The sequence below is a fragment of the Brachyistius frenatus genome, unplaced genomic scaffold (assembly GCF_029030835.1).
Source record: "Brachyistius frenatus isolate BFR_SWC_R1_liver_20210118 unplaced genomic scaffold, ASM2903083v1 Contig_35, whole genome shotgun sequence".
NCBI lineage: Eukaryota > Metazoa > Chordata > Actinopteri > Embiotocidae > Brachyistius > Brachyistius frenatus.
The window spans coordinates 109,438-130,874 of NW_027210634.1; the positions used below are offsets into that span (position 1 = coordinate 109,438).

Genomic DNA, 21,437 nt, shown 5'->3' on the forward strand with positions numbered 1-21,437 from the left:
ACATGTCCTGCCACACTGGATCTGCTCCATCTTTACAGAGCCGCTCCTTCACCTTGCAAACGATACGGCCATAAAAGCAGCAAAATGCTGAGAGGGCGTAGCCGGGGATAGGTCATGAAACCTGCAGGCCCAGTACACTGGAAGGAAGTTATACTGTACAGCTGACTGCGATGCGACAGCGAACATTGCTGAGAAATGTAGTGCTGGAAAATTACTCAGCTCAAATACTGTAATTAAGTACAATTAAGTATTTGTACTTGTACTTTGCAGCTACTTTACCTTTTTTCTGACAGCTACACATACTGAATATAAATATAAAAACAATATGCACCTTTTACCATTCATTTACCATTTTTATCAAAGCATTTTGTTCTGGAATGTACTTTTTCTCTCTAAAAGTAAAAAAAGATTTAGCAGGAATATTTAAACCAACATCACAGTTTTCATACTTATAGTGCCATAACCTGCTTTATATAATCTTTGTTTCAAGGTACACTTGTTTGAAAAATATTTTTTAAAAGATCTAAATTAAAGGTTTTAAAACTGTACTGTAAAATATTTTTTTAGTTTTCACTGAAAAAGATTTTCAACTCAACTCTAAAAGGGACATTTAAAAAAAAAATCATTACTTTTATTTATGCTACTTTAATTCAGCCAGTAACACCTATGTACTTTTACTAAAGTGAGATTTTGTATGTAGGACTTACTTAAAAAAAAAAAAAATTGAATTGTTGTAGTGTTATTTATTAAAAATGATCTGATTATTTCTTCCCCCATTGGAAAACTACATGTCTTGGTTTTTGTTTCTGATGCAATGACGCTGTTTGAAACGCATTAAAGCAACAATCAACGAGCCTGTGTGACATTATCAGTGAAAATGTCCTTTATAGTTCCAGTTTACCTCTGACGTCTGCAGAGAAACGAGCCGAGTGTCTGGAGACGAACAGCTTCAGCTCCTGGTCCAGGTTGCAGTTTATGAGATTGGTGTCCCATGAGCGGATCCCTGACAAAAAACATGAACACTAAAATTAAAACACAAGAAAACAGCGAGGAGAAGGAAACATGCCGGTGAAGACAATCATATGTCGTCTCCTGAATCAATATACTCTGCAGGTCTCGCAAATGTGAAAAGTCCACACGTATTCTGCTAGTCATCTGCTTCCGATTCATTGGAAAGTCTTAGGGTGAACATGCATAGACTTGTTATTGATTTGGCAAGAGAAAACCAATCTATAATAGGAAATATCTATAGCCCGGTTTCTGATTTGCCATCGGCCACTTGCATTGGATTTATGCATTATGATGCGGGGTATCATCAAAGGTCAAGGCATAATGAATGAAGGCCTGTGCAGAGTTAGCATGAGAACAAGTCATTAAAATTAAGTGAATTTCTTTGAGGTAAAGTGCAAACAACAGGTTGACATAAAGGTTTATTTCACTCTTTTCAAACTCGCATGCTTAAAACAAAGGCTGTGGCTGTATGATGAGACTATATATTAATTAAAATGAGCAATATTGGATGACAAGAAGTAGTTTTGCTTTGTCTAATCTAAGCCTATTAGAGGAGAGAGAATAACCATGTTGATACAAAATTGGGTTTGAAAACACTCAAAAAAAGAGACCTTGAAGTTGAAAACATTTACACAAAAGGACTTTATGTTACCGTGGTTTGACGTCAGGGCCCACACAATATGTTGTGAATTTAAAAAGAAAGCAAAATGGACTGTGACTCCCAACAGGTTAAACTACAGTAAACATATTCCTAATAGAAGGTGGAAATCAAAATTAAACTCTTTCACTTAATGATTCGGCAGCATATGTAATATTTAACAACCTGATAGATGCCAGTGCAGGAAAAAAAAAAAAAATTCCTCTTTCTGTCTCAATCTAAACAACCTGATTATTCATCCACATCGTTACTGCGCCACATTCTCCTCTCGTTTCTCACACAAACAGTAGACTCTGGTCTGGGAGGCCGGCCACTCCAGCAGCTGGAGCATTTCTAAAACGCCCTGCTCAGCCTGAACATCGGTCCTTGTGGCTTTCCGTAGGGACCGCAGTGCGGACCGGGCCACGCCCACAAGCCGGTGTGGGATGAGAGAACTGGATGCAGGATGTTGATGATGATGATGATGATGATGGAGAAATGTTCCCACATGATGAACGGGAGGGATGTGTGTATATTACTAATAGGTTATTACTCACAAGTGTTCGTGATGCAAAACACAAAGCGATTGCTTTATTCAGGTTCATGTGCGCAGACAGGCTTCGCTGCACAACATAAACAACGTAAAGGAAGCAGCTGTAAAAAAACAAACAACCAACCTCCTGTTGTGTCTCCCTGCCTGTGAAACAAAAGCCTGACGCACCTGAATAAAAGCTCGCGGAGTGCTGCGGGAGAAAAACCAAATCGCAGCTGAACGTAGAAATACGATCCGCTGCATTATTGACGCATAGTCCAGATTTCCTGCTGAATCATTGCTGTCGGCTTTATTGGAGGGCCTGCCCCCACGTGTGTGGATGACAACAATTGGGCCTAGTGATATTAATGTGACAAGAAAAAAAAACAACGTACTCGACCGAACTGCACTTAAACGCAGCGGGTGGGTGGTAGAGAAAGCACCTGTCGGCTAAAAGATGGTAGTGTGACGATTTGGCGAAAGACTATGGTGATGTTACAGGGAGGGGCTGTTCAGTCGCTCTACTATGAAAAACATATACTTCAATTACTTATCCGATATCCTAAATACGGTTCAGAAATCGTTCATTTCTTATTAATACGCGTAATTGGCCATAATCGCATCGTGCGTAAAGTCCTGAGCAGCAAACAGGTGCAGCTTCTGAAGTCCTACGGCTACGCGACAAGACGAACTTCCAAGCCAAACATCCGCGTTCAAGTTGTTCAGAAGACGTTAAGTTCAGCTCCAGGGTCGCCTCCAACCCCATCTCACGCAGCTCCCATCTTACCTTTCTCTATGTCCGCAATGGCACACTTCAGGTGATCCTCCGATACGATCTCCCCGATAACCACCAGCAGGTAGAATTTGCCGTCGTTGAAGTGCTGCGAGGGGCTGGAGGACGACGGAGATGCCCCAGTGTGGCTCTGACCACCTAAAGTCTCCATATCTGCGGATTCTACCAGGGTGGCCATCCTCTCTCCTGTGTCTGCCTGTCTCTCTCTCGTTCCTGTACGCGCCTGTAGGATCCCAACAGCAGCAGCAGCCTCCTCCCTTTTTGCGCTGCAGTGCACCGGAGTGGTCTCCAGACATACAAGTGGAGCCTCGATAGGAGTGGCCCTAGCTTTTTATACCAGCAGACATTGTGTCATATTCGGTAACCGGGAAGAGAAGAGCGCGCCGGGTTTTTGTTTTTTTCGCACACTCACTCTACAGCTGATGTCATGCGCAACGAATCAAACGTCTCCGGAAGTCACTGAGATTTGATGCTTCTCATTGTACATGTTCGTCAGTGCTGCTCTGCTTATGACATGTTGCTTTAATACAAACACTCAGAAGGCTCAGTAATTGACAACCTTGATATCATATCACCATAGCAGAATATTTTTGTTTGAAATCCCCCTGAAAAAACCTGAAGTCAATATTCATTTTCTGGTCTTAAACTGTATCCACATCTGGCACATCACCTTAAACCAGCCCACAACAATAAACACAACGGCCTTGCTCTGATAACTAAATTATTCTTCAACAATGAGTCACTATTTCTGAGAATGAGCCACAAGGGTCATATTACTAAAAGAAACAAAAATACCAAACTGAAATTAGGCCACTAAAAGATAAAGAAGCAATTTTGTATCACTTTTCCACTAAGTTAAGAAATATCAAGAAACAGTTTTAAAAAAAACAACAACGGCCACAATTGATGCAGCGAACACCACAATATCCTGACTTTAGAGTTTACTACGGGTGAGGCTGAAGAAAAAAGGTTGTGAACCACATTTCCCAGAATGCAACTCAACAGGAGCAGTCAGCAGACCCTCACTGTCTGGTAAATGTCTTTGAAACTCCACAACTCTTGGTTTTGCAGGTTATGAACTCAAATGAGTATACAACACTCACAATGTTTGCATGTAAAATCAACACAGAAAGGTTTGTTTACATCTGTCAACAGTGTTAACAAACATCCCCCCTCATTGAATAGTCAAAGAAATATTGATACAACTAACATACTTTTGTTGCGTGTGAGGTTCAATCGAACATTCCTGTACCATGATATTTGTCATTTCGGGTCGAAATAGCCGTAACAAACATGAACAAACATTATATTTTTGATAGATAGAGCCTCAGAAATCACAGATTCTTCCAACGCTGCAAATCCTGTTCACAGAACGACTTGTACTTGGACTGGAGTCACAACTCTGTCAAGTAATAAGTGCTTAGATATATGAAATCAGTTGAAACCCACTGGCATATCTTGTTCAGCTTGTAACCCCTGTTAGTATCTTTGATAAGGATGCAGATATGGACGTGTGATCACAAACTCTCCATCTTTGATATCTTTTACAGTCCATTGGAGGTTTGAGAGAGTCACTTGAGGAAAACTCTTTGATTGTGAAGAGCTTCCAGCTGACTAAAAAAAAACCCACAAGTTTTCATGTGAAATAAATATCAGATCAGAGGGAGGGTTAAAGACGGACAACTACAAATGAATAGCATATGAAAAGAAGTGAGATCACAGGATTCCAGTCTGCCATATCGCATTAGAGAGGAAGTGTATGTGTGTGTGTAGATGTTGAATGCAGTTGGTAGTGAATAATAAACTTTTCTATCTTATGATAGGAACATAAAATATGCTCAGTTTTCCTGGGAGGATAATCGGGCTGCTGAAACTTTGCCCTCTGAAAGCAGACAGACGTCTGAACTGCAGTCGAGTGAAGCGGGAACAAAAATTAGACAGAGATAAAACGGGATATACAAAAGGACACGCACGCAAATCCTGACTTTCGCCCTGGATTTCCCCCCTCGTTGATCATGTGATTCAGTCTGGACGGGGTCGCTGCAGGTGTGTTATTGACTATCAGGAGCAGGAGTCCACTCAGCAGCTGGATGTGAATATTTCAGGGCCTTTGTGGCCCGGTGGGTCGGGTTCGGTCGCATTCCACGAAGGCCATATAGGAGACGGGATCAAACATTCATTATACACAGCTGGGAAAGAAAGAAGGCATTAAAAATACAACGGGGTGCCACCAGACGTCTCCCTGATATAGACAAGGATGAGATGTGTGTGTGTGTGTGTGTGTGTGTGTGTGTGTGTGTGTGTGTGTGTGTGTGTGTGTGTGTGTGTGTGTGTGTGTGTGTGTGTGTGTGTGTGTGTGTGTGTGTGTGTGTGTGTGTGTGTGTGTGTGTGTGTGTGTGTGTGTGTGTGTGTGAGAGAGAGAGAGAGAGGAGGGAGGTTGTTTTTGGGTGAAGGTTTGACGGACAAGACTGCAGGGATTTTAGCCTGCACACATGCATTTGTGTTTGTGTGCCGACAGGCAGTCTGAACCTGAACACGGAAGGATTTTAATCATTCAAAATCCCTAAACTCTTTCGGGTCTGACAAAAAAATAAAATCCTGCGATGCCCCAGGTCACTTATAAATAAAAAAAAAATGACAAAGAAGTGAGACACACTGTATGATGGCACCGTGTGAGAATGGAAGCCGGAGAAATACAAACATGTATTTCATGTGGTTGAATATCTGAACCTGTAGTCGGTGACGTGGTGAATAATTTTGCAGTTTTTTTTTTTTTTTTTCAAATAATGCACCTGCTCAATCAGAGCTGCCTTTGTTCTCTATTGTTGCTTTGAAAATGGACATATCAAAGTGTTGGCTCGCCACACCTCGCTCAGCTGACAGACGCTGCTAATTGGCGTTCAACCGAGTGAAACAAGCCTTGGTAGCAGTGTTTTTAAGTTAGAGTTGCTTTAGTGTTATTAATTTTTGCATGGATATGACTTCAGTTAGTGCTTTTATTTTGTCAGCTGTTTGGAACGGCTTTAGGTGGAACATCTTTTCACTGGCTGCATCTCGCTGGCTCCTCCCGTGCCAAGTTGGCGCATAATAGCGCCTTACGTGCAGCAGAGTTATTATTACAATATTTATATTTAAATCAAATGCAGATATTCACTTTAATTTCTGTAAAATCCCAGCTATTTATTAACCCAGCAGGAAAACCACACGTGTAAAGCATTTTTTTTTTTTTTTTTTTTTTTATCCCTGTAAGTCATGTGAGTGCCAACAGCCGCAGGACCAAGACCCCAGCAGTGACACAGCCAACAGGCGCCATGTGTTTGACAAGAACAAAACCGGTCACCTTGAGAAAGGTCAGTATGCCGTGCTTCTGTATGTGACAGGAATCACATGTGTGTTGGACTCGCAGTGTTTAAACCCCACAAACAAACCCATACATGTTATTTGGTGAATGTGTATCGAGGGTGGATCAATTATAAAATGACTACTGCTAAAAAAGTACCCTACTCTTTAGTGTATACAAATTTAAATACGCAGTTTTATATCACTTTGTCTAAGGGGAATATTATATACAACATTGACCCAGATAAGCTGAAACAAGCGCTGCAAAGTTCAGCCGCAAACATAGCAACATAAAGTACGTTCCACGGCAATTAGTGCGCGGAAAGGAAGTGAAAACTGGTTTCCTGCAATAGTTGCTGCATTAATAATGAATATAGGTCTTCCAGTAAACACGAGGACAAAATATTATCCAGGAGAGGAACACACAGGTGCACAGACCACACTCCATCACTGAGGAGCCCCTCGCTCTGCCAAGCCTGCATCTCGGTGGCATTTCTCTGAGGCCAGTCTGTAGCCTGCTGAGCTGACAACACCAATGTGTCACCACACTGTGTGTGTGTGTGTGTGTGTGTGTGTGTGTGTGTGTGTGTGTGTGTGTGTGTGTGTGTGTGTGTGTGTGTGTGTGTGTGTGTGTCTGCCTGAAACCTGTCATGTCTGTGTTGGATGAGTACCATACAAGGAGCATGGCTGCCAAAATTTCCGACCACCTAACTGAAGATTATTGTTTGTTTGGAGGGCGATGTCGATCGACAGATGTCGGTCCTGCAATTCGGTTGAAAGTGAAATATCTCAGCAACTATTAACCAACTATTGGTTACCATGAAATATAAAGATATTCAGGTTTCCCAGAGGATGAACCCTATGACTTCGGTGATCCTTTGGCGACTACTCCTCCAGCACTACCAAAAAGCGCAAATATTTCACACCAATAAATAGGTTGGAAGAAAATATATCGTGCGACGACGTTCATGTTTCCCTTCGAGTGCAATAACTTCAGCAATCTTTTCATTTTTGGCCGTACCATCTCTATTTTTGTTTTATTCATATCAACGACATCGCGCATTTTCCTCAAGGGGCTTTACGATCTGTAGAGCAACACCCTCCGCCCTGAGACCAGGACTCTCCAACCAGAGGTCGCCATCTACCCGGTAGATCAAAGGAGCTCTCGGAGGAAAAAAAAAAAAAGGTTGGAGACGCCTGCCTTAGACCCCCGACTCAGACAAGAGAAATGTCCAAATATGAAATGAAGGAAACCCATGAAGACCAATTCCTTCTTCCAAGATGCTCAGGGACACAATGGATGGTGTGTATGGAAAAGCAACTTAAAACATTTACAGTCAAGGTGACAAAATTCAAGGTACAAGATGCATTTGTGTTTCCAGATCTGACAGGAGTACTTCCAGGACAAGTCTCTCTCATTGCTGCTTCTACCTCCACTGGCTGTTTCAGCTCGCTCTCACGTCGGGTTAAATTCCTCTTTTTTGCTTTCTCGCAATCTTTGAGCTCAGACATCGGATGGGTTTCAGTCTTTAGTTCGGCGGCTCTTTTGCAAGCGTAGCCTGAAGATCAGAAATGATGACCTTCTACCGCAAAGGACTTCTGGATAGCTGCTTTATCAGCTAGTTTCTTGAACAATGACCTCTCAAGAGCAGCCATCTGTGATTTTTACAAAGCCAAAGCTTTGTGAGTAGCTGTGGTTAATTTCTCACTTTCCACGGGTTTCTTTTGAGAGCAATTCTGGACACTTTTCTTTTATATTTGCAGGTTTTTTTTTAAGACATTTCTTTTTTTCTGATGCATCCTGGAGAAGAGCCCTGGCGTTCTTTTCTTTTTCCAACATTTCACATGCCAGATTGTTCCGTCTCTCTTCCTCTTGTTCATTCTCCAAGAGAAGCAGGTATTGGTAGCAGTCACATGAAGTGTCTCTAATGATGTTCTCAGTTGTTGCACAACTGCTTTATCAGACTCTACTTTATCAGAGATTTTTACTTTGGTCCAACTGAGTCTTCATCGATGTGAGGATTATGTTCAGTGTTTACTGACAATGTGTCTCACGGATTACTTTTTTTTTTTTTTAATTTTTTAGTTCAAGATAAAACTGCTCATGATTTCTTGACTGACACTCAAATGAAGTGGAGAGAAACAGTCACAGCAAAGTCAACAGCCTCCTCGACCCTGTGATCTGCACTTTACTGGCTGGAGTGAAGTGAAATGACTTTTTGGTATTGATCCAGAGGTATTATTTTTGATGTAATGAGGCTTATTAAATGTGCAGATGATACAGAGGTTTTGACACTTAAAAAAAAAAAAAATATATATATATATATAATAATAATAATAATTAGTGCGTTAAAGTGGTGAAGAGTACTGTATCATCAAGTCCTCTGTCTTTAATATAAGAGATTGCTTTTAGTTTGGTTCAGAGAGGCAGCTGTTGAGTATCTTGCAGATGTGCGAGCAGGAGAGGTTTTGTGATAATTAGACTGGCAGCTCCCTCTTGTGGTGACACACAAGGACAAAAACAAAGAATCACTGATGATATTACTGCACTATTACTTTACAGAATTTGAGTTGTTGGAGTTTGCGTGGAACATTTTTCTTGGCCATTGTTATTTGGTGTCACTGACTTACTTTGTGGACAGTTCACTGCAACCTGTTTTATCCAATTTATCAACTTTGTGAATACAGACTTCAATTTTGTCTATGGTCTATATGGTTTTGAGTTGCACTTTACTGCTGTGGTTAATTGAGGTAGAGCCAATTGTAGTTACCTATAATTACTGTATATTGTTTATCTATATATTTTATTCTTTTTTTAATGGAACATTTTATTTTTTGTAACTTTGTAACTTTACCTTTCAAATAAAGGAAGTGCAGTAAAGCGTATATTAGTTTGGACTGAAATAAAGGAGTACAAATATAGAGAAGCACAAAATCAAAACACTCAATTAATTTGTACTCAAGTAGTGCAGTTGAGTGGATGTACTTGCATTGTACGGTGGTTTCCTGCTGGTGACACTATTTGTTTAAAACTGAAAAGATATAAGAGAGCGCTCTTTATGTAAACACAGGTTTGTGGAAGAATTGTATTTTTCATGGTTATTAGAAGACGGCAGCTGACAGATACACAATTCCACAATAAACAACTTTGTCCTGAACTGACAGTTGAATAAATTACACACTAAAGATATTATTATCCCTACAACCTCTCCCAAATTACCAGTTAGTCCTGATCTCCCGTGGGCACAGATCCTGATGACTAAACCTCCTGTAAGTGAGCAGCTATAATGTTAAATATACAGTCTTCACCTGCTGCTGACTCCCACACAGGTCGAGAGCTTTTTGCTGTCCGACAGAGGAAGAGAAACATTTCACAACTACTCGGCTCACAATCTCTAAGCTTGATCTCTCTAAGTTAACATGACATCGCTGTCTTGACCTTGATGAAACCTCAATCGTTACAACAAGCACTTTGTCTCTGATTCTTATTTAAACCATTCAAACTTGTCATTACATGAAGTTTGCACACAAAGTGGAGGTTTTGGCAGTGAACTCTCTATAAATTACAGAGGGCACAGAAGTACAATCTGTGAGGTCTTGTTTTTACACCATGCAGAGCTTTTATCATCAGCCAAATGTGTGTCAGCCCCTTTTCTTTTTTTTTTTTTTTCTCCACAGGAGCAATCTTAGAGGAAGCTAACTGCAAAGTTGGCCTGCTCCTTATGGGAAATTCGATAGTGGGCCATTGCTTATAATTAAAGTACAACCAGAGAGTGGAGCTGTGGGGCCACAACATGAAGAAATGACACCTGCACAGGGAAACGGAACCGCTATAGTCCGTTTGTGGGTCATTCCCAATCGCTGCACTAGGCACGTTTTTCCTTGTGTGCCTCCTGGTAAATGCTGCCACTGAGCCCAAGTGCCCACTATGAACACAAGATTGTGACACGCTTTATCAATCAGGACATACTGTAATTATTTGGAACAAATACGCACGAGGTATGGAGCAGCACAATTAATAAAGTAATTACATCATAGGTAAGAGATATTGATATTATTTTTGAATGATTAGTCTGGTGTCAATATGCATACTAATCTTATCAGTCCCACTGAAGAGAACGGATTAATATTACACTGTAACCATCTGGAGAGTTTCTGACATAACTTTGTTGTATATGACACTAATAATATTCGTGACGGCTTACTGCCTAAATACTTAAACTGCTGACTAATGGTCATAAAACCAGCCTATTTGGACACTTGGACTGGTGCTGTGCAGCAGACTGTGTTGAACTGGGGGACTCACTCAGCTCTGAATAACTAAAGTGTGCATCAAGTGTGGGTCACGTGTAGCCACGTGTTGTTATGTACTGTTATCTGTTATCTGGTGTTGCCTTTAAAAGCATTTTAAGTGCTCTCAATGTCAAGTGTGACTGCTGTGAAAGACCCTTTGTTTATGTTCACCAAGAAGATGTTATGCTGTTGTTAATATTGTTAGGGCCTATTTTAGGATCTGAGTGTATGGTTGAATGTTTGAAGCTGAATGTACGAATTTTACGGCTTTATTGCGAAATAATCACTTTCTTGCTGAAACTTAGATAAAAAGAGCAAAACCAGCATAAAGACAGGACACGGGGGGGGGGGGGGGGAAACCAGCAAGCCTGCTTATGTCCAAATATAACAAAATCCCGTAACTAATTAACAAGTGCTGTCTCATTTTTGTAATCTATTCAAGTGTAAACACAACAATTTTAGTGGAGCGCTTACCAGCTCTAGCTTATCACTGAATATCTAGCCCACAGATACGAGAGATATTAATTTTCATTCATTTAAGGTGATTTTCTTTCCTTAAAAGGCAGTTATTTTCTTTCAGTAATTACTTTGGTACATTAAGTTTTGGTTGGTGGGGGTCTAATGCAGCTGCTTAGCCTACTGCTTTGTACGCCACATGTTTCCAGTTCAACCGGTACATTAATACAACAATCCACTGACACTTTTCATTGGAAATACTTGGCACCCGCAGCTCAATATTGCACATGGCTGCACTTTTCCCGGCAGCTCGCAATGAGCTGGAGCGGCTAATAGAGCCAACTCTGCTCATTGATGAAAGTAAATGCGGTGAGTAGATGTCACCCTTGTTTTCTCAGCTAACGTTACACCAAAACACCGAAAAGGGGAAAGATACTCTCTGCTGCTCTTAGTTTTGAACAATAAAACGTATTGATGCAGTGAAAACATCCAGTTTGATGTGTATCAGTGATGAAAGAAAGTATTTCCAACATCATAATTAAGTGTAAATGTGAATATTCTCTTATGGGCCTAACAAATCAGCATTAGATATAATAAATAGGCCTGTCACTCCATTAATAGAAAATGTAGGAATAAAGACCTCCCTGTTGGACTATACATACTAATTTCCCATCTATCAGGCCTACTCCTTCCTTTGGTCAGCTCTGTACACTCTCACCCACAGTTTTTAATGTTGAAACATGCTGTTCTGTGCTCTCGCGTTTCCATACTGTGCTGCTCTGCATCTGTGGGTCTCCGTGCCGGCTCCTGCCAGTTTTTGAAAGGCTCAGCCGTATCTTATCTGACCCCTTGGCTGTAAGTTATCCACCTACGGGCTGACTGATATTCCTCCAAAGCTTTTACAGAAACTACACACCCGCACACGAGGGCAAACAAACAAACATACATTCCTTCGGCTGACTTCATTTTGACCTGCCCTTTAAAGCAGTTTAAATGGGTATCAATTGGAGTGGGAGGTTGTTTGATTTACCCTGAACAGCTCCAGCCAGAGACACATTCGCTTTAAACTTTGCTTTTGTTTGTGGACGATGGCTGTCTCGCGCATCCTGTGTCGGGTTGATGCGTTGGTTGCGCACATCCTCAGAAATGAACGCATATGCAAAATGCAATATGACCACTAAGGGTGGTGTAAAGGCAGGGTGGAGATTTAAAAAAAAAAAAAATGTATGCAAAACATAATGGAAACAATTCCAAGAGCGTTACGTCCATGCACGGCAGAAAGTGCTGAAAATACGGAGTGTGGATGGTGTTGATGGCATGTTTTGCCCCCGAGTGATTTCAGAATCAACAAAGTAATGAAATCGTCAATTGTCATTAGCACACAATCAGAAAAGCACTAAGTGGCTGAGTCACTTTACTAAAATGAATACCATATACGGACTTTGAGTTAGAGCCCAAAGGGTTTCTATTATCTCATGTCCACAGAGTTACTTTTTTAATGTTACTGACTTCACTAACCAGGCAGGTTTTATCACTGTTTTTCTGTGTTTTCACTTCCTTATTCCCAGAGGAAGAGATAGAGAAGTGCTCTTAATTTTTGGCATCCCCAAGCAAAACTGGCAAATGATACAACACGAGGCTCAAATGAGCAGATGTTTGAACTTCTCACTCTGTTCAAAGTTCAACTGTTTTTCATTGATTTGACTATCAGAAAAAACAACAACTTTGTGACGAGGGCCGCAGCCGAGCAGCTCTCAGTTACTTTACTTTACACTTTTTTTTTTCCTTTGCATGATTAATATATTATTCTCTGTTTGTTGATTTATGGACACTTGGGGGGGAAGTAAACACGAAGTGCAAACACATTAATAACATTGACATATTATCACCTTAAATTATTGCTGTTAGAGCAAACTTGTCAGCAATACTGCTGCTTGTTTACACATCCTGTATAACAAAGGGAGCAACATTAGCATTCGTTAGGGTCTGAGACTGAGTGGTGTGAAGGTCCTATTGTTTTTTGTTTGTTTTATTGTTTTCTATTGTTGTGTTTCTGGCCATCTGGAGAGCATTTCTATTGGGTCGCTATAATTAGAAATCTCATAATTGGCCCTGATCCTTATATTCAAGCAGACATGTTTAACTTTACTTGATATTGTAAGTTGGTATGCGTAATATTAACACAACTGAATTTCATGTTTCAGGTCTCTTAATATTTACGTTATTTAGATGTGAAAGGGCAGTGTCTTCTTTCTCCTTTTCTTGGGTCTCAACCTGAACCAGCCCCTGTGTGTCTGCTTAGTGTTGGCTGGTCTGTGACAGCAGTGGTCAGGGCTGGCCAGCATAACTGTCCTCTGCCAACGAGGATGCCAGCTGAACTGATCTTACTTCCAAATTCACAGTGTTTTCTGGGCTGACTGTTTATGAAACCAAGTAAGGCCAGTTTTCAAGAAGCCAAGAGACAGCCATCCTTGGGAACGTCTCGTTTTTATAAATCGTCAGGACAAAATCGAATTATGGCCACATGGGAAAAGGCGGTCTACTCGATGCGTAGTTTGTCAAGTTGATCCTCACAAACAGCCATGAAATCACCTAATCTCACTTCTCATGTAGTCTCTTTTAAGTGAAACTGAGTGGAACCACAAAATAAATTCCTAGTAATCTCTTAGGATTTATGAAAAGCAGCATTTTTTTTCTGTGGGACAACTTAACCAAAATGTTTGATACAGACATTATTTATTTGAGAAATTACCTCTCAGGAGCCAACAATATTGTCTAAGTTGCTACACTTAAAAGAAAAAAAAACTAAAACGTTAACCTCAATCACAAACTATTACAGCACCACATATTCTCGTAAATGTATTCCTGCAACGTGAGATGTTTAAAAATGAATATCTAATATCTACCTAGAGATGAATGCTTGGTGTATGAATGCAAAGCTGACCTCTTCTCCACAAGAAGTCTTGAAGCACCACTAACTGGAAGAAACTGCATGTGTTTGTGAACTTTTGTGTTGAAAAAAAAAAGGTATTAAAAAAATAAAACCATAAGCAAATAAATACTGCCTGGTACTGACTTTGTGTTGAGTTACGGTATGTTGCTCAGCATGGTTTTTTGGGGGTTTTTTTTGCCTCTGCAATAATACAGCTGTCTCTTGATCCATTCCTGGGGCATTAGACACGGCAGAGACTCTTTAACAGCTCCTCACAACTACAGAGATGAAACAAAATGCTCACTCAGCAATCGCACACAGATTTTCACTCACAAAGGGGCAAATGAAGCACACTGAAATACAAATTGAGAAGTCCATTATCAGACATGCCCACAAACATGCCGACTCCAGCGGTTTTGGAGAAACATTAAATGTCCCCGCGTTCTCTGGGAAAAAACATTTATCTTTGGCAGATCACACACACAGTTATTTGGCCTGGAGTCTCTGGTCATGAGGGGACACCATAGTCTGCATCCTGATCGCAGACGTAATCCAGAAAGGGTCACTCAAAGAGCCGTGTAGCTCTGACTCCTTTCCCACAGAAATGAGGAACAGTAGCTGAATAGACAGCAGATGCAATCTGCTGCGATATTTTCCAATAACGGCCTTTAACCTATCATATCAGTGGAGTCAAATCACTCGGTCATCGGGTCGCGCCCGCAGTGTCTCTTGTATGATAGTTTTTTTTTCTTAATTTAGAACAATTTACAATCAATCCTGCAAAAATGTCAAACTATCTCAAGAGTCTGCAGAATACTTTACAGATAGTTTGACATTTGCAGAGACAAACTGCTTTCTTGCTAAGAGTTAGCCAGTTAGCGAAGCACGGAAATAGCTTGGTTCTGTTCAAAAGTAACGACATCCTCCATGGTATGGTCCGCCTTATGGTTTGTTTCAGTATTATATACGATTCATACGCAACACGTGACAATATTCACAAAGCTAAAGAGCCAGTTAGCTTTGTTTAGCGGGAGACAGCGAGCTTACTTCTTCCAAAAGATAACAAAATCTATCAAATAGCAGTTTTAAAGCTCACTTTTGAACACAAAACAAATGAATCTCATTTGTTTAATTGGTCCTGGTTAGGCTGGTTTAAATATGGTCTACATTTAGTGGATGCAATTTCTATTATTGATAGTTAAAATAAAACTTGTTCATGTTAAAATAAGAGATGGTTGCTCTTTGGAAATTTAAGGCCGCATTCACTCATATTCTTATTTTTGCTATTGCCCGTTCTGAGCAGGTGATTTTAATAGGCTACATATGTAGAGCTGAAAAATGAGGTCAGGAAAGGCACGAAGGTGCGGGTTTTCATTTCAGTTTGGAAGGCTGTTAAGTCATAATTTGTATGTATTATCTCTACAACATACATTTCTTCTTATCTCCTTATCGATTGTTAACTACTGTTACATGAATCTAAGTATATTTACCCATCCTGTCTCAACTTGTCATGTTGTAAGACTTCCAGTAAGGAAGTAAATTCCAGTGAAATACTGCCTGAAAAATGTTTTTTTTTTTTTGCCTGATTGAGAATGTGCCAAAAAAAAAAAAAAAAAAAAAAAAAAAAGTATTTCACCATCTCTCCAGCAATTGGGACATTTTATGAGTTCAAGACAAAGGCAGTTATGGGAATTAAAAGGTGCATTTAAAAAAACAAGAATGTCTCCGGAAGAACCGGATTGCTGATAAACTAAGAACATTTCTATTCATTCACAGGGAAGGTAAAAGTATTGTTTTGTTTTGTTTTTCTAAATTGACTGTCTGATGAGCTTCTTCAATGCAGCATCAATTTACAACAAGAATTCATACTCCAACTCTTTCCTCGAAGTTTCATCCTACTTGTCGATACAAGTTGCAAGTGTTGAAATTATTTTCAAATCGGCAGCTCACTTAGGATCTCAAGCATCTGAAAAATGTCAGTATGAAAAGGTTTCTGAGGATAAGATCTGTTCTTCTAATTGTCAAGTGTGTTGGACTGTTCAGCAGATGTGGCCACGGTTGATGTAATTTTATGATATACAGACTCAGAACAAACTTCAGTCTGATTAATTGCAAATAAATACAAAACAAATGAAACCTTACGAGTAAATATGTGGTTTTAAAGGGGATTTAAATAGCAGCTGATGCATGTTACTTGCATGAAAAAAAACAAAAAAAAAAAACTGAGAAATGTTTCTTTTTAAATATATGATATATCAAGTTTCAGTCTGTCCCTGAAATCAACTCCCTTCAGTCTAAAAGTATAAAAATGCCACATTGATTATATCTCATCATGACTTAGAAGCACTCTTTTATCTAAAAAGCTCCGGCCTGGATCCATCACTGCCTGACGCATGAATCTCATCACTATTTGTAGATATATAATTTGCAAACAAACCACTATATTAATGTGTTTATAGCTTTTATAAATCCAGACTTATCAATTAATGTGTTTCAAGCCCCGTTGGGGGGCAATTCTTTCCATTCTACTCTTGCTAATAAACAAGCACATTCCTTTAAGTAAGTCACTTCAAGGGAACAATACTGGGTGGTCGTACTGTATGTCTCTCTACAAACAGAAAAACAGAAAGTGTCACCAGCGTTTCACACATCTGTGATTCGTCATAGAGGAGCGATCGCTGTGTGCCACTGTGGGTGAAACCACCGTAGTCAGGTTTAGGGTTAAGTGTTGTGAATGACTCAACCACCTCAAACACCTCTCATTCATATTCATTCACTTTCTTGCCCTTAGATGAGACTATTGATACCACTATCACGTCTGTAAGGTAATTATGAAACCAGAGCCAGCTTCTGGTTAGCTTAGCAGAAGCAGGGGGGGAAACAGGTAGCACCACCCCCCCTCCCCTCTCCCTCTGAAACTACCAACACGGTTAAAACTTAACCAGTCAACACGTCTTTTTAAAAAATAAAAAAAAATCTATCCACATAAACAGTGTTACGTAAAAATGATAAACTGTGGTTATTAGAGAGTTTGTACATATTCAAACGTATACTTTTGAATAAATTAGAACTATCTTATACACATTACGTTACGAAGTGCAGTTTTATGCGTCACTTAATTAAAATGGGTTACTGTGATTAGTCATGAAATAATTAATTGGCAGATTTGCCTGTTTTTGAGCTGATTGAACCACAAAGCTAATGTTAGCAGTTTATAGTGAAGAGTACAAAAAAAATGATATACACTTGACATATACATCATCCTATCGAAGCTGAAACTTCATTAAAGCTGTTTGATAGTGACGAAAACATTTTAGGTTTTAAATCATCTTTCACAAAAATAACACAACATTGTGCCGATAACATTTTAACTCAGTTAGTAATGTTGTTTAAATTGAAGCTTGTGATGCCACACTGATTTCCTGAAGTTTTAATGTTGCAACCTGATTTTGTAAAGCGCAGTTTGAAACTAGCAAGCAACTGAGAGCCAAGGAAGGACTTTCGATTCAAACTTAAAGGATTAATGCTGGTAGAACAAACTTTTTTCATTCAAAAAGTCTAAACTTCCCTTTCATAATACCAAACAGGTTTTTTGGTTTTTTGTTTTTTTGTCTTAATTGTCCGAATAGGTCAATTGACCTCCCTTCATGTCATTTGATTGAAAGTTAATGTGATAATCCACATGTAATGTTATGTCTCCAGTGGGCCATTGAGGAGTAGTGGGACTCATGGGTGACGAAAAAACATAGACAGGACAAACATCAGCAATCTTAAGAATTTGAGAAGGAATTTGCCTCCACATACTGTATTTGTGGAAAAAAAAAAAGACAGCCTCTTGATATTTGGCCATGCCCAATTCAGTGCCTACGTTTCAGGAACGGGACACTATGCGATGGTTGACACAAGTATTTGTATAAATAATGTCATAATACTATCAATCAGTATATATAAAACATCTGGACAAAAAACATTCCCAGGCCACATAAATGTCACGCTGCCCTGGAATTTACCACATCTCCAAACCAGGAAAGGACAAGTATTGGAGGATTTACATGTACGCTCTCTGTTGTAGGATTTACTGGTGACAGAGAAAGGAGGAGTGTGGGAACGTTTGCAAGGTGGCATCTACCTTGTGACGATCGGGGTGCATCCTGACGGTACGACCACTACATGAGGACTTTGGTCAAATACAACTGAGCAATAATTTACGACAGGGAACTACGTAGAAAATGCAATCAGGAGCATCTTGACGTCACTGCATCGGGATGTGACACATGCTAACAAACAGCTCCTTGCTGCGCGCGGTCCAAAAGTGGCATAAGGGAAAAAAAAATTAGATAAAAGAACATTGAACCTCATTGAAAGAAAAAAAAAGAAAAAGTAAAAAAAAAAAAAAAAAAAAAAAAAAAAAAATGAATAGGCTAATGGGCAAGAAGTAAAAAAAAAAAAAAAAAAAAAAAAAAGGATTATTTCTACATTTTCATGATCTACTGGCATATTTTATTGGCTAATTTAACATCTGGCAAAGGGACAGCAGGTAAGAATTTGCCATTTGGCAAAAATATAGAAGTGATGTTGTTTAGCGTGCGTTGTTTCTGAAAATAGAGAATGAAATATGTTTATTAATCTATTTATATCCTTACATTTATTTCCACATGTTCTGTATGATAATGAAAATGTTGGAAATATGAAAATAATTTCATATTTTTTATATTCTACAAAAACTAAATCAACAGGGAAAAAAAAAATCAGTCTTCATTGATTGCCCAATCAAAATTAATTGATTGAACAAAATAAAGAATTATTTATTTCCAGTCACTTTTAGTCCCCATATGTGTGATCATGTAGATAAAACGTCACATAAAAATCCATCTAAATCACAAAATGTGTCCTAAATTACACATTTAATCATGTTTAACTTTCCCTCTGTACACTGACTCCAGGTCAACCAGGTCAACAGATGTATATTGTCCCGTTTAGAAGTAGCTGCAGTTTTGATCTAGCCTTTGATAGGAGTATACACGAGCAGCCAGGTCGAAAGAGGAAAGTCAATTTGGACTTTAAGAGTCTCTTGTGTAAATGAAACGGGCAGACAAGTTTATCTCAGCTCAAACAAACCTGCATGGATCAACACAGCAAACCGGAATGAAAAAGACAACAGAGCGAATGACCTTGACAACTGATGAATTGTGGAAAGTACTGGGAAATAACATATATATATATATATATATATATATATATATTGATGCACATAGGACTTGATGCATCTATAGGCAAGTGGCCTGATGAGTATGTTACGTACATTTTAACATAACACAAAAACATACTGTTCATTCCCACACATGCAAAATAATGCAGAAATACTAAATATAACAATTGACAAAAGGCCAGAATGTAGCTGGGCAACAAAATCCAGACCAGACCATCACGTTATGTCAAAAAGGGAAAAAGCACAGGTATATTTATCACCAATAAGACTGGATGCCTTAAACTGTTGGAATAAAACTGAATTTATTGATGCATATAACACTGGATGCTTAAATGTGCCAAGACTGACCAACTCCTGAGATAAAATATCTTGCATCATTTCGTGATGAAATCCTTATCGGTTACAAAACTGGTTAGATAAGTGTTGGATACAGGCAACAACTGTTGTTATGTCACAACTGAAACCAGCATTCAACCCTTAATCCTTCCCTATTTTCTCTTATTTGTATTATTCAGGCTACGTGTCATCAAATATGTGTTCAGTTTGGAGACAAAACAATAGCGAAAGAGCAAAACACAACTGACAAGAGCAACAGCCGCAAAGATGGGAGTGAATACAAGACTTTGGATTTGAAAGGATTTTGACTGCAGTCAAATGGCTGATTAGTTTCATCTGTGGCAATTCAGCCGGCGGTGAGTTTTTCAAAAAGCTAAAAAGTGCGAAAAATCTAAAGAAAAATCACACGCAAATGTTTTTCTTCACTTTTTACTCAGGCAAATATAACTTTTAATTTCAGTTATACTTGTGTTTTTTATAAACACTGCAAAAAAACTAAATAATGCCACATATGTAAAAGTAACACATGTCCAAACTTTCAGCTTTGCCTTAAAGCAGCCTTTGTTTCAAGAGCTTGTGCAAAAAAAAACAGTCTCTGAATGCAGCTTCTAATTAGCCTGGATGATTAGGTTAATCTGTGCTAATCAAGGAGTTGGGAGAGTGGAAAGAGGAGACGAGGCAATCTGTGATATTTTCTTGATTAAGTAGTTTGTTCATTTTGAGTGTCTGCTGTCAAAGAAGCCTTTTGGGTTTGATTATTGTAAGATAAAATAATGAAAAGCCCTCAATAAAAAAAAAAAATCACATTACAAACTGGGACGTTAAACCTTCCCTAAATATCACAGAAACAAATTCCATCCACATACGATACATTTAAAAATCACGCATGCATCTTCCTGCTTCCTTGAAATTTCACCTCTGTGAACATAACAAAACCTTAATTAGCAATGACCTTCTTCGTCAAAGGAAACTTTGTTATTTTTCAACCTGAGCTCTATTTTCCCATCGTTTTGGGTCAAAGTGACAGACGAGGACAAACATTTTTAAAAAACCGGTACTGAGTGAGAGCGCTTCAGTTGGTAGATGCAAAAAAAAAAAAAAAGGCTGAAATGCAGTCGCTCCCTTTCAATGCAAATATACTTAAAGTGCTTCAATTCTTTATATGATTGTCTGACCTGACATCAGCACACATGAAAAGCAGGGCAGGATAAGGGCAAGAGAACAATCCCTCAATAAGCCAGCAGTACGTACAAAACTGCCTCACGACTTAAGTAAACAGCATTACCTCCACTCGGCCCGCAGCAGGTCTCTCCACTCATGGAAACTTCCGACAACCTGCCGCGGCGTTTGGTGTAGGATTTCCGCTCCTCCTTGGCTGGCGGTGGTCATCCCGGCGGTGGTCACTGCCCGAAACTCAATCTGAACCTGTCGGAGGCAAAAACAAAGACTTTTGAGCACATTGAGGAGACGCAGTTGTCCCCAAGAATTACATGGCAGCCCTTTTTTTTTTCTCTCTCAATACTAAACCAATTTCAAAAATACCGGAGCATTTGTCACTTCAACCCAAAACAATGGGTAGAAAAGGATCCGGGCTGAAATATACCAACGTTTTCTTTCGAACATTTGTTACAGGATTTCATGCCGTCGATATCCTCGTCATATTTGAAATGCGCTGATGCTGCAGCAGATACAGATCTCTGTCATTGAAAACCTGATCATGTTCACAGTGTCCCTGTTAAGCGAGGCACTGTGCATTTTTATTACCACACATTGCTGATGGGAGTCAATACTACAGAGAAGATTGCTAATTTGTGTTGCCCAATGACTTTTATGCTCCCAGTAAACACAATTGATCAATTGAGCGGCCAACAGTGTTGGCTAAAAAGAGAAAAAGAACAC

General features: G+C 39.4%; 1 protein-coding gene across 2 annotated transcripts in view; it reads right to left on the reverse strand.

The window, feature by feature from the left end:
• The window catches only part of map1b (microtubule-associated protein 1B), a 38,053-nt gene extending 17,139 nt beyond the window's left edge, over positions 1-20,914 (reverse strand). The window contains exons 1-2 of one of the 2 annotated variants that reach the window (XM_069700783.1): positions 20,824-20,914; positions 902-1,003 (exon numbers count right to left, since the gene is read on the reverse strand). In XM_069700783.1, coding sequence (XP_069556884.1) covers positions 902-1,003; positions 20,824-20,857 — 136 coding nt within the window. In that variant the 5' untranslated portion in view covers positions 20,858-20,914. Of the gene's footprint in view, positions 1-901; positions 1,004-2,967; positions 3,372-20,823 lie in introns of those variants that run through there. The other variant, XM_069700782.1, reaches the window with a different exon arrangement.
• Between the last annotated feature and the right edge of the window lie 523 nt (positions 20,915-21,437).